General features: G+C 48.0%; 1 protein-coding gene across 1 annotated transcript in view; it reads right to left on the reverse strand.

The window, feature by feature from the left end:
• LOC140482771 (thrombospondin-2-like) overlaps nt 1-14632 on the reverse strand; it is a 71573-nt gene that overhangs the window by 30968 nt on the left and 25973 nt on the right. Inside the window, exons 7-12 of the mRNA XM_072580372.1 lie at nt 9660-9753; nt 5291-5461; nt 2813-2989; nt 1431-1604; nt 660-787; nt 412-564 (exon numbers count right to left, since the gene is read on the reverse strand). Coding sequence (XP_072436473.1) covers nt 412-564; nt 660-787; nt 1431-1604; nt 2813-2989; nt 5291-5461; nt 9660-9753 — 897 coding nt within the window. The remainder of the gene's footprint in view (nt 1-411; nt 565-659; nt 788-1430; nt 1605-2812; nt 2990-5290; nt 5462-9659; nt 9754-14632) is intronic.

Below are 14632 nucleotides of genomic sequence, written 5' to 3' on the forward strand. Positions count from 1 at the left end.
GAGTTTTGAATCCAAAAGCATTTGATCTGACATTCAGTCTGAGCTCCAAACATTGTGACCACCTCAGGGAACTAACTGATGATGTCAGAAATATGGAGCCAGGGATACACGTGTGCTTCGGCGCTGGGGGAGGGTAGGCCTTATCACTCAGATGAAGCACCCTAGGGGAGGTGGCCTTGGGGGTTAAGCCCAGTGGTTTGCCCAGCGTGTTTGTACATGCTGTAAAAGGTGGGAGACCCACAACCTGCTGGAAACACAAACGCACATCCTGCCCTCCATTTTGTGGACTTACTCGGCCACCTGCAGCCTGAAAATCCAATCCAATCCAATTTCTAGGGCATATTAATCTACACGGCTGTAATACTGAAGGCTTATTTCATCCCTAACGATCCCACTTTGTGCCCTCCTTACTTGCTTGTTGGTCTTGGCCACTTCGATTCCCAAGCCGAAGGGTTGGTTCCCTCGGTAACGCGGTGGGCAGGGCAGACAGTGAAACCCGGGCTCCGTATTGACACATCGCTGAACTCCATTCACTTGGTGGCAAACATCAGAGACTTCTTCACACTGCAACAGAGAGGCAAATAAAGATCAGCAGGGTTCCGAGGGATCTCTGGCCCGCCATGTTTTGAATCCCAACTGCCTCCCTGATGTCCCCGTACCTCATTGATGTCCTCGCAGAATGTCCCGTTGCCCCGGTAACCAGGAGGACATGGCCCACAATCCCAAGAGCCATCTGGGGAACTGCTGCACTCCACCCCAGCAAAGCACGGATTGGAGAGGCATCCGTCTGTCAATAGATAGTGTTGGAGAATTGAGTGGACTCAACCCGACAACAAATGGCTTATGGACTTCAGAGAAACTGGAGAGTGAGACAGACCTCCCAGTTCCTCCACCATAATCAGAGGAGAACTGCATTGTGTAATTACTTTTATATTGAAACCTTCACAACATTTTAACATTTCGCACATGATCTCTAACTTAATGATCATCTCATGACAACGTTATAAATTACGATTGCTGGCTTTCTATGAGCTTTCAATAAACAATGTGTAAAGGAAGAGAAAGTGAGAAGCTCTCGTGACCGTAGAGAGCCACAGTATCAAAACCATCTCAGTGATTTCGTCCACTGGATCGGATTGTTAGAAAACCTGAACAGGTTTACCAACCTAGTCTGGGGAGAAAGAAAGGCCCAATCATGACTCCAGGCCCAATCATGACTCCAGGCCCAATCATGACTCCAGGCCCAATCATGACTCCAGGCCCAATCATGACTCCAGGCCAGTGTGATTGACTCATCTCAAAAGTGACTGAGCAAGTGAATCAAAGGCAATAAGCATTCGGAGAATGAACATCTTTCAATAAATACAGTTAAAGGAAACAGCCATGCGCCTTCCAAAAACAAAAATCACTTCCCACGTGCTTCCACCTACCGATTGGGCAGACGTTGTTGTTACATATTTTACTGTCCTTGGCATCTCCCAGGCACTTCTTGCCTCCGTACTTGGGCACTGGATTATTGCAGGTGCGTTTGCGCTCGTGCAATCCCCCGCCACATGTGGCTGTGCAGACAGACCATGGGGACCAGGGGCTCCAGTGACCGTCAACTGTGAAGGAATAAGGCAGGCAGTCAGTCAGTGAGCCGGTGATCTGAGGAGGAAGCTGGTGAAGTCTTTCACAAGGCAGCCTGATGCGTGGGGACAGCAAGTGCGACACAGACAGACAAACCAAGAAAACTGACCCCCCAATGATTTTTCTAGTGCCCGTCAATAGCAGAGGAACAAAGTAGGGGGAAGGAACCTGCTGTTCTTCTCAGTTGACACAATCGGCTCAAATAGACCCATTCCTGATCTCCGAACTCTAAATGAATGAAAATGTAAACCCAAAATCTGAAGTCAAAAGGGGGACAAACAACTGAAACAATCTTTCTGGCAGCACAGAAGACTTTGGAAGCTTCAGACCATACATATTCTGGATGCAATGTGAGAAGAGATGAGGGATATGGTCTTGGCCCTGTCTGGGATTGTGCCCTCATTCTGTCCTTTCGTATCAACATAGAAACCTGCACAACATTTTAATCTGGTCTTTCCTCAGATGTTGACAGAACTGCCATCACGCTTTCCCACCATTTTCTGACACAGAAATATAGAACCTTCCAGAAGAGGAACAGGCCATTCAGCCTCATCGTGCTAGTACAGGGCTGGCTCTCAGAGGGGTTTTCCATTCAGTTTCACTCCCCTGCTTGTTCCCCCACAGCGCTACAACGTTTCCCCTTTAATTATGAATCCAATTCCCTACTGAATGTCATCCATTAGCCTTTCAGAAAATCTATTCCAGATCACAATAACTTGCTGCATGAAAACAAAACTCAAATCCCACCTGCATCTTTCACTGTTTACCTTAAACTGTGCCTTGATTCTGACCCTCTGGGTTGGACTGATTTTCCCTATTGTAGGAAAAGCTTCCAGGATTTTGAATGAGTCTGTCAAATCTCCACTTAACCTTCCCTGTTTGAAGGACACCACTTTTTCATTTTCTTGCCTCTCTACAGAACTTGGCTCCCTCAGTGTGGATACCAGGTTGATACATCTCTTCTGCACTCTCTGCCCACTTGCCTACAGTGTGCCACCAGGAACTTGCCAGTGTCTGCTTTTTCAGACCCTGTTGATTGTAGCTAAGAGCAACTTAATAATACAGTCGTGACACATCGAGGATTAACTGCTAGGCCATAGCTGAAACCATAAGCCAAAACCGAACATTAGCTCAAAGCAGACACAGAGAAGTAGCAGCCAAACAGCGACAGGAGCGGACTTACTGGGGCATGGAGCTTTTATGCATTGTTTTGTCTCCCGTCCGTTCCCCTGGCAATCCTGGCCATCCAGCTGTGGCACCGGTGAGTTACAGAGTCGGATGCGGGTGGTAATGCCTTCATCACAGGTGACCGAACACGGTGACCAGGGAGACCAGTGGCTCCAACCACCATCCTGACGAACTAAAGACACAAACCTTCACATCAGCAACAGGGAACGAGACGGTGACATATACACCGCTGCCCAAATTAACAACAGATCAACTGATGCATTGAATTGAAGATAATCAAACTCCCCCAAACATTTATTTTATACATATAGTGGCACGGTATCTCATGTGGTTAGCACTGCTACCTCACAGCACCAGGGTTCGATTCCAGCCTCAGGTGACTGTCTGTGTGGAGTTTGCACATTCTCCCCGTGTCTGCGTGGGTTTCCTCCCACAGTCCAAACATGTGCAAGTTAGATGAATTGGCCAAGCCTAAATTGCCCATAGTGTTCAGAGATGTATAGGTTAGACGCATTAGTCGGGGAAAAGGAGAGGGCTGGGTTACTCTTCAGAGGGTCAGTGTGGACTTGTTGGGCCAAAGGGCCTTTTCCCACACTGTTGGGATTCTGTAGGCATTCTATGGCATGGCAGTAAGAAGCAGACTGAGACAGCCACATGACCTATCAAAGGCAGGGATACTGAATATAACCATAGCTTAATGGGGACAAGGCAGGAAGGTGGAGTTGAGTCAGCCATGATCACACTGAATGGCAGAACAGACTCAACATGCCAATGGCCTACTTCTGGTCACATGGTCTTCTCAACAACATTGACATGGCCTGTACCACTGATCCTTCATCATCACTGAGTAAGGATCCTGGAACTTCTCCCACAGCACAACTGTCTCATTTTCACCAGGCTGTAGAAACTGTCACCTTCTCAACGGCTGTTAGGGATGGCGTTAAACTCTTCACCAATTTACTCAAGTTCTTTGATGGAGTAAAATGTGCTGTGGCTGTAGGGAGAGGGCCCTGTAGATGTACTGTGTTGAGATTTCCAGAAGGAATTTGAGAAGGTGCCGCATCATAGCTTCTCTGTTCCCATGGAAATGGGAGCCAATGAGGCATCAGGTGCAGTTTCTGTGGGAGCAGAACTTTCTAATCACTGCTCCCAATGGAATTGACTTGTTGGGCGGATTGTACTTGGGTGAAGGGTGACTACATTCCAACCCATCTCCTTCTTCCTCACCACACCCACCGTCACATATCCCAAAACAAAAACTGCAATCGGATATTTACAGGTGAAATCTGACATTAGGATTGGGATGGGGACTCTAGTCTGAGCCTGGTGCTGCTGTAGGCCTGAGTCCCTGCCATTTACATGAACACAGGGAGCTCAGAGGACCCTGGTTATTGGACCCTGATGTACTACCCACCCCATCCCTCTGCTGTTCTGGCCTCAGTTTTTGCTGGGTCTGTCCTAGAGGGGAACTGGGTGTTCAACCTCCACCTGCTGGTTACATTGGAGACATCACACTGATGTACCACAAGGCTTTGACTTTCCCAGTCAAAGCCCTCACCTGGGCTTCTCAGTTGTAACTGGTGTCTGATATATTTCAGGAAAGGGCCAGGGGAGAATCTAGGGTAGTAGTAATGTCACTAGGCCAACATTCCAGAGCCCTAGGCTAATGTCCTGAGGACCTGGGTTCAAATCCCAGCCATGGAAGATGGTGGAATCTGAAATTAATAACAATCTGAAATCTAAATTTACAGTAAACACTGTTGATTGGTGTCAATGTCCTTTAAAGAAGGATATCTAACTAATCTGGCCTATGTGTGACTGCTGGCTCTGCAGCTACAGCAATATGACTCTTGGGGATATAAGTGCTGGCCTAGCCAGCGAAGGTATTTAACAACGGCTGAGAAAGAGTGACCCAGCAGAATGGTGTGTGCCAGCTCATTGGCCACCACAGCCAGACTGATTGTGTGGTTCCCAAGTAATCCCCAACTACTCCCCGAACACACACACACGCACACACAGCCACACACAGCCACATACACACACACACACACACGGCCACATACAGCCACACACACGCACACGCATGCGCACGCACACACACATGCATGCAGCCACATGCGCGCACACACACACACAGCCACACACGCACACACGCAGCTACATGCGCACGCACACACGCAGACACACACACAGCCATACACGCACACGCATGCGCACACACACACACAGCCACATGCGCACGCACACACACATGCATGCAGCCACATGTGCGCACACACGCAGCTACATGCGCACGCACACACGCAGACACACACACACAGCCATACACGCACACGCACACACACACAGCCATACACGCACACGCATGCGCACACACACACAGCCACACATGCACACACGCACACGCACAGCCACACACACAGTCACACATGCACACGCACACACACACACACACACAGCGAGTGAGACTTACTCCGATTGTCACATTCCACTGACTGGCAGGATTTTGTCTGGATGGAGGGGCCCTCACAGCGGCTGCTGGTGGGATCACATGACCGTCCCCGTTGCTGAGTCCCAGTGCCACAAGAGACAGAACATTCCGTCCACTCTGACCAAGGTGACCATCCGTCTTCACTGTCCTTAACTGGGGAGAGAACACAGGAGGAAAAAGAACACCCCGTTGCTGTTTGTTTGAAGAAGAAACGAATTGAGAAGCTCAGTTGAAAGGTCAGAGGTCACAGTGCAAGAGCTCTTCTGAGCTGATCAAAGCAAAAGTGGGAAATTGGGGGGGGGAGGGGCAGGCAATGATCAGGTTGAAGATCGTCCCGGGTTGGGGGGGAATGGGTGTGCAGGTTGTGGAAGACAGAGGTTGGTTGGCTGCCTCCAGTGGGAGTCCATGCACTGAAACTTCTGGGTAACATCTCAAAAATCAGTCATTGAGGCAACACAGTACAAGAGGTGAAACAGAAAGCAAAAAAAAGATTTATACAGGCAGAGAATGTGCCAGATCATTCACAACGATTAGTACATGGGTTATGCATGTTATAGTGGATCTACTACACAAATAGGCCATTTGGCCCAAAAATCCATGTTAGCATCGATGAGCCTCCTCCCACCTTTCCTCAACTGAATCCACCAACTTAAACCTCGATTCCCTTTGCCCTCAAATATTTGTCTCGGTCTCCGGTAAACGTACTGATGCGGTTTTCTCCAGTCACTCCATGTAGTAGGGAGTTCTACATCCTCATCACTCTCAGAATAAAGAAAGTCTGTTCTGATATCCTGACTGGATTCCTGGGTGACGGTCCCATCCTGATGGCTCCTCATTCTGCTCTTCCCCGCAATCGGAGACACTCTCGGTGGCCACTCAACCAAAACCGCTCAGAATCTCTAAGATGTTTACTCGGTCCCCCTCTCAGCCTTTTCAGTTTACCAGCTCGCAGACCTGGCCTGTTCGGATTGACCTGAAACTATCAGCGAGTTTGCCTCTCGCATGAAGGCAACACTTGCAATCCTTCCTTCTCTGAAGAAACTCTGCAATTTGGCATGGGCCTCTAACAATACTCGCTCTTTCAAGTCAGCAGCTTCTAAGGTTCAAAACTGCTTTCTAATCTGAGACAATAATTAATAATCGCCAGTCTGTCCAATCAGGACTTGAGATAGGCATCAAACTATGCGCTAATGGCCTCAATCTTACAATCACAGATTTATTTCCAAAATGTTGCAGCTGAAACAGCCATGCACCCGTCACGCAAAAAGTGATTAATTCCATGTTTTGACAGGACTTAGGCTCTCTATGTGTTACAAGCGTCAATATATTTGTTATTAACAATCTGCGGGTTTCATTAATAACAGGCGTTGTTCACACCGCCAAGTCCTTTGGAAGGTTTTGATATCCCTTACTCTGAATCCAATTATGGTCATAATCATGACCCAAAACTGAGCCTGCAGTGACTGAGATCGATGTACATTCATCAGCGCAGTACTGAAGGAGAGCTGCTCTGTCACGGCCGCCTCCTTTTGTGTGAGACATTAAACGCTGACCTCTTTTGCCCCTCTCCAGTTGAATGCCAATGACCTCAGGGTTCCCAAGAATGGTACAAAACATTCTCCCTGGCTCTGGTCAGAATTTCTCTCTCAGCTGACATGATCAAAGCAGCTTGCCAGTCATGATCTCATTACTCTTGGTGGGAGGCTTGCTGCTGTCTTTCTGACATTTGAAGACTTTAAAAGCACCCCATTGACTGCAAAAGGTCAGCCCGAGTTGGAGATTGGTGCTGTGTAAATTCCAATGTGGTGAAGACATTGTGGAGGCTGCCTATCTTTTTGTTTGCTTGTAACCTTCTAACTTCCAAACAAGATTAATTCTTCCACCTCCCCTCCTGACAGACCCCAGACCAAACAACAAATGTATTCTTTGATTCTTCCTCTGGACTTATTGCCCTGGACAAGAAGGTGAAGAGCTGATGCAGTAGGAAGACCTGGAAAGCTGTAAGGGAGGGAGTTCTGGGATTTGGACCCAGTGGTACCGAAGGGATGTATTTCCAAGTCAGGACGGTGAATGTGTTGGAGGGGAACTTGCAGGGTGCCCTTGCCCTTCTAGATGGAAGTGGTCATGGGTTTGGAAGGTGTTGTTGGAAGAGTCCTGGTGAGTTGCTGCACTGCATCTTGTATAAACTGTGCATCAGTGACGGAGGAAGGGAATTTTTGAAGGTGCTGGATGTGGTGCCAGTCAAGTGGGCTGCTTTGTCCTGGAAGGTGTTGAGCGTCTTGAGTGTTTTTGGGGCTGCACCCATCCAGGTAAGTGGGGAGTATTTGTGCCTTGCAGGTGATGGACAGGCTTTGGGGAGTCAGGAGAAGTGTTACTCACCACAGTTATCAGGGCCTCTGGCCTGCTCTTGACATCACTATTTGTGATGAATCCACTTGAGTTTCTGGTCAATGGTAACCCCCAGGGTGTTGATAGTGAGAGATTCAGTGATGGTAACACCATTGACTGTCAAGGGATGGTGGTTAGATTGTCTCTGATTGGTGATAGCAAGGCAACCACTCCAACAAGCAACCACTCCCTCCATGCTCAATAACAGCAATGTGTACTATCTACAAGATGTAGTGCAGAAATTCATGAAAAGTACTTAGACGGCCCCTTCCGAAACCATGACCAACTCCGTCTAGAAGGACAAGGCTTTGGAGTTTAGAGGCTGGATTTGGTCCTTAGAGACTCCCTGCTTTGCAAATTACTGAACAGACTGTCCACTCCAGTCCAGTATTCTAACCTCTGAATGCCAATGCCCAGCCTTCCAGAATCTCAGAGGTGTTTCTGAGGCCGCTCAGTCCATCGTGTCTGCACTAGCTCTTTGCATGAGCATCATTACCTCGTGCCAGTTCCTTGCTTTCTCCCCATACCCTTGCAGATTAGTTCTACTCAAAACAATCAGCTATTTCTCTCAGTAGTGCTTTCCATCCTCTAACTACTTGCTGAGTGAATAGGTATTTCTCCCTGCACTCCACACTTGATCCTTTTGCAAATCAATTGACACCTGGGCTTTCTGCTTCTTGATCTTTTTGCAAGTAGGAACAATGTCTCCTGATTCACTCTGTCCAGCCCCTTCCAGATTTTGAAAGATTTTTCAGCCTTGTTCTCTCCAAGGAGAACAGTCCCAACCTCTTCAATATATCCTCATCGCTGAAATTCCTTATCTCCGGAACGATTCTTGCAAACATGAGGCTCAGTGATTGGCTGTCAGTGTGGAGTCCCAATTGCAGGCTGAAAAGGTAACCAGGAGGACCAGGTTGGCCAATGGGGGGTGTCATCGACTGCTTTGCAGCTTGTTCTCAACTTGCTGTTGAGCAGAAGTTACAGCTTTGGTCATTCATCCAGATCATTCCTCGTTCGAATGCTTCTCTTGTTTTCCTCTCAGTTGTTTCCTGTCTGAAGCTCTGTGGTTATCAGGTTGACAAAACACACAGAATTCTCGCAGCGTATCCAGCTTTCTGTGGCTTCCCCAGGCTAGCTTCACCCGTGGCTCAGAAACAAAATCCTTTCAAAATTTACAACCTTCAAATACTGCCTGCACAGCAATACCATCCCCCGCCCCCCAAGACCCATCGCGATGACCCACTCTGACCTCCTTCCTTATTGTCACCGTGAAAATGAATCCTTATAAATAAAAACTCCACATTAAAAACGACAGCATTCTCAAAGAAGAAAGCCTTTCCCAAAATGTAAGAGTTAATTGCTACAGGATATGGAATCTCTATTGAAAATCATAAATGCTGGAGCCCACTGTGGGTCAGACAGCATCCATGGAGAGACAGTAACATTGTCTGACCCACTGTGAGCTCCAGCACTTGTTGTTTTAAGCACAGCCTTTCTCATGTCACCCTTGTGGAAGGTTTGTTCCTTATGGAGTAAGTGAAACCTCCAGCAGCCTCACTGAGAACGGGCAGGAGAGATGTCCAATGAGAGGATCTTTTGCATTGTTGCTGACTGAGGGATAAACACTGGTTGGGACACTAGGAGATAATCACTGTGACATCCACCTGAGGGTGCAGGGGATTCACAACCTGATCTTGCTGGGTAGCTCAGTTGGTTGCATGGGTGGTTTGCAATGCACAGTACCACCAACAACACAGGTTTGATTCCCACACCAGCTGAGATCACTGTGGTAAGTCTTACCTTCAGGTTAAACTCACCACTAGTCATCTCTCTATCTGAGAGAGCAGGAACTTTACCGTGAACTGGCATGTCACCCCATACCAGGAGGTGGGGGGGTTAAATCCCAATTCTGGAATGGCAACACAACTAAAAAAACTCTCCGTATTTCAAGAAATATACTTACGGAGACAGGAAGGGCAACACTCTCCTTCAATGAAAGACGGATTGGCACAGGACACTGGCGGGCACGTGATCCTCCGGCAGATGATGCTGAAGTCCTGCAGTGATGGAAAGAAAGGTCAGCCTTTTGAATTCCTGAGAAACCCTTCTCTACTCTGTGTTCATTTGAAAGTAGCACCCCCGTTCTCAGTCTGGGTAACTGTCGCACAGCCCTGCATTCTGGGTCAGGTGACCAGAACAGAATGACACCAACGCCGTGGGGTCACTGCCCATGTTGGGCAAGGTCGCTCCTTCCGATTCCATCACCCTCCTCACCTGAGCCACGGTGACCCTCAGGTTAAACCACCCCCAGTACCACGCCCCCACCCCCCCCCCCCCCCCACCCCACTCTCTCTCTCTTATGAGAGGATGGGGCTATGGTGAGATTATTTTATTCTGAGATGTCACCTCACCCATCATTCTCACTTTCTGGGGTCCTGCATCCTAACTCCTCGCACTATTTCTCCACCTCCCCTTCCCTGCACTCTCTGCGTGTGCCAACCTAATGCTGGCCTCAATGTTAGCTGCCTTGAGTAGTTTTTAAAAATTATTTCCAGACCTCCCCACAGTCTCACATCTCCCATCCACCAGCCTCCCTCCTCCATCCCGATAACAATCGCCCCTCATCCTACCCCAGAAATAACTGCATTTCTCAGACTCCTGTCTCTTTTACATCCCCAATTACATTCTCCCAAGACTTCAGACCCTTCCCTCTGGTATTTCATCCTCATGCTCTGTACCTTTTCTTTGATCTCTGCTCTTATACAGTTTACAAAGTGCGTCCTGTGGCCTAACACCCCTGAGGGCCTTACAACTGCTCCTTCCAAACCCACACCTCGCCCACTCAGAAGGAGGTAACCTGCAGGCCTATAGCAACTCCAACCCTCCAACCCTCACACCCTCCTGATGTGACTTGCTCCTTCAGTGTCACACTGGCCGAAGGGCCCTAGCTCTCCCTGTCTAACAGCACTGTTGGTGCCCCTCCACCCCAGTGACGGTAGTGGTTCAAGAAGGCAGCTGAGTACCACCTTCTACAGTGGGATTAATAAATGCTACTCTATATCCATGGGCGGGACAGTGGCTCAGTGGTTAGTATTGCTGACTCACAGCACTAGGGACCAGGGTTTGATTCCAGCTTCGGGCAACTGTCCTTGTGGAGTTTGCATGTTCTCCCTGTGTCTGTGTGAGTTCCCTTTGGGTGCTCCGTTTCCCTCCCATGATCCAAAGATGTGCAAATTAGGTGAACTGTCTGTACTAAATTGCTTGTAGTGTTCAGGGATGTGGAGGTCAGGGTAATTGAATAGTAACGAGGTGGGGTACTCTTCGGAGGATCAGTGTGGAATTGTTGGGCCGAATGGCCTGTTTCAACACTGTAGAGGATTCTATGATCCAGTGACACCCAAGTTCCAAGATCAACTCAAAGTAAGCACCGGTTTCAAACTTTCTTTGGGATGTTATACTGTATTAAATGTGCCATCTAAATGCAATTTGCCATTATTGTCAACAGACCACACGATGGCTAATTCTTCACTCCTGTGCTACAGGGCAAGTGCGGGAAAATGGAATTGGAATAGCTAGATGCACAGAGACAATGAGCCTTTTCAATGCTGTGAAATCTCTATGACTCTAACATCCAGGAGAGTGCTTGTGAGGCTGGTACAATGACCTACAACAAAAGCAAAACTGGAAATCCAAAATAAAAAGAGAGAGTGCTGGAGAAACTCAGCAGGTCTGGCAGATTCAATGGAGAGAGAAATAGAATGAATGACTCCTTTTCAAAACTGAAGAAATGTGATAGCTTTATGCTGTAATATAATAAGGGCAGTGGGGACAAATGGACCAAAACAATGGGACAAGGAAAGGGAAGAGGGCAAGGGAGATTAAAGATCCAAAGTGCTATGGAGCAGGAATAGTCCTGCAAAGGCTTGGTGTTGGGGCAAGATGGTGTGAGCTACAGCCTGTGTCCATGCTGGTGAGACCACACCTGGAGTAGTGTGTGCAGTTTTAGTCTCCTTATTTGAGGAAGGATGTTCTGGCGATGGAGGGAGGGTGATGAAGGTTTATCAGAATGATTCCTGGGATGGTAGGGGTGACGCAGGAGGAGAGACTTGATTGGTTAGGATCACCAAAGAATGAGGGAGGTTCGTATAGAAACCTGTATAAGGCTGTAACAGACTGGACAGGGTAAACACGGGAAAGATATTCGTAATGGCCAGGGAGTCCAGAACCAGGGCTCACAGTTTAATGATATGGGGATGGCCATTTAGGATTGAGACAAGGAGAAATGTCTCCATCCAGAGAGTGGGGAGCCTGTAGAATTCTCTGCCACAGGAAGCAGTTGAAGCCAAAATACTGATTGTTTTCAAGGAGCTAGATATAGTTCTCAGAGTTAAAGGGATAAAAGGGTATGGGGGTGAAAGTGGGAACAGGGGACAGAGGTGGATGAACAGCCAATATCCTTCTGAACAACAGAATGTCGGTATTTTCTGTACTTCTACTCCTCAGGTGGCAATGCTGAAATGGGATGAACTTCATGTCTGAGTATGTTGTTTCAAAAAAAAATGGTCTTTTTAAAAAAAAATTGTATTTTTCAATTACCAGCAGGATCTGAATTCCTTGCATAGCTCAGTATGGGGTAGCCTCAGACTACAAATCAAACATGCAGCTTAAAAAATATCGTGGGATCTGAGAGTGGTTTATGCAGGTATGATGCTTCCAAAACTAAACCGCCTGTCAGGGCAGTCCCAGTAACTCCACCTCCCCCCCCCCCCTCCCCGTGTGTAATTCCTTTGACCATATAACTGCCCCCATCCTGAAGGTCAGAACCTCATGAGCTGGCTTCTTGCAGATGCACACGCTCAGAGTCTCTCCTCAGATGACCACCAGATTTCCGAGCACAATAGGAAACAAGATCAGTTTCCCGATGTTTCATCGCAATTACTTGAGGGCTTCACTCCTCTCAGACGCAGGGATCTGCTCTGTATTATCTCTTTCATTGAAAGAGATTTTAAAGTGCCAATATGAGTCGCATTAAAAATGGAATTGCTTCCCTGAATTTTAAACACATGGTGCCAAATATGCATGACTGACAATTGAAGGAATTGAACCTTTTAACTTGTGCACCCAAATAAGAAAGAGAGCCTCCAGGTTCAGCACTTCCCTTGGATTCCAAGTATTTAAATTGATTTATTCCCATCTTTATGTTCCAGCTAATGAGATTTGCAATGCAGGCTGGGAATGGTCCATCCTGCAGGGTGCAGCCATTGCATTTGGCCTGAAGGTTGGGACCTGCACTAACTGCCATTAAGACAGAGGTATCTCGGAGAATAAAAGAGCTGAACCCAAATGACTGAAAGTCTGCTGCAAAAGGGCAATCTGCTGTTGAAGGTTTCTATCTTGCAATTGTCTGGATATGAGCAAGAATGCCAAATTTGTGACCATGTGTTTGATATTCTTGCCTTATGTCCTGCTGAGAGCGAGTCAAAAAGCTTTGATGGTGTCTCTCTCTCTCCCACAATAATCAAGTTCTGGGTTATGACTCTTTGTCTCATAAAGAGTTTCTGGTTTTTATACTGGCTCATCCAGATGCAACGACACTGTGCGTTCAGCGGTGAAGAAGTGTGTGTAGGAGCGAGTGTGCGAGAGAGAGAGAGGGGGAGAGGGAGTTAGAGTATGTAAGTGCATGCATGAGACAGTGAGTGCGAGAATGTGTGCTCTTTTAAGACACTTATACTGAAATCAGTATAAAAAAGGCAATTTTGTTTTTAATTAGGAAATTTGCTCTGAGTGTTCAAAGAAAGTAGTGGTTAACGAAGAGGCGTTTTTTGTTAATGCAGTGGGCTGTGATCTGGAACCCGTGGTCTGATGAACAGGTTGGTGGAAATAGAGTCAACAGTAGCTACGAACAGAAATTAGGGAATTACTTTAGCAGGAAACCTATGGAGGGCTGTGGAGAAGTGCACAAGGAAATGGGATCCATTGGATTGCTCTTTCAAAAGAGCCAGACCACCTTGATGGGCCAAAAGGCTTCCTTTTGTGCTGCATCAATTTATGATCCATCGCGAGGTGTTTCACATGAACTTCCTTCCAGCTCTGGATCACATGCACAGCTGAGAAAGTATCAGCACTCCCTCAGGTTGGTGCTGAAGAACATCGCAGCAGAATAGGGGTTTTGCTGTGACCTCTAGCACAGTTTTTAATCTGGGAGGCACTGAGCAAGGAGAGTTGGTGCCTAACAATCATAAAGGGATAGGCAACCTCGTCCACACTGCAGACCAGGGCTTAATGCACAGGGAGACAGAGAGAGAGAGAGAGAGAGAGAGAGGGAGAGAGAGGGGAGAGAGAGGGGGAGAGAGAGGGGAGAGAGAGGGGGAGAGAGAGGGGGAGAGAGAGGGGGAGAGAGAGGGGGAGAGAGAGGGGAGAGAGGAGGGGAGGAGAGAGGGGGAGAGAGAGGGGAGAGAGAGGGGGAGAGAGAGGGGGAGAGAGAGGGGGAGAGAGAGGGGGAGAGAGAGGGGGAGAGAGAGGGAGAGAGAGAGGAGAGAGAGAGGAGAGAGAGAGGGAGAGAGAGAGGGAGAGAGAGAGGGAGAGAGAGAGGGAGAGAGAGAGGGAGAGAGAGAGGGAGAGAGAGAGGGAGAGAGAGAGGGAGAGAGAGAGGGAGAGAGAGAGGGAGGGGAAGAGAGAGAGAGAGAGGGAGAGAGAGAGAGAAGAAAGGGGAAGAGAGAGGGAGAGGAGAGGAAGAGAGAGAGAGGAAGGGGAAGAGAGAGGGAGAGGGAGAGAGAGAGAGAGAGAGAGAGAGAAAGGGGAAGAGAGAGGGAGAGAGAGAGGAAGGGGACAGAGAGAGGGAGAAGAGAGAGAGAGAGAGAGAGAGAGAAAGGGGAAAAGAGAGGGAGAGAGGAAGAGAGGGGAAGAGAGAGAGAGGGAAGAGAGAGAGAAAGGGGA

The sequence above is a fragment of the Chiloscyllium punctatum genome, chromosome 11 (assembly GCF_047496795.1).
Source record: "Chiloscyllium punctatum isolate Juve2018m chromosome 11, sChiPun1.3, whole genome shotgun sequence".
In the NCBI taxonomy this organism is placed as follows: Eukaryota; Metazoa; Chordata; class Chondrichthyes; order Orectolobiformes; family Hemiscylliidae; genus Chiloscyllium; species Chiloscyllium punctatum.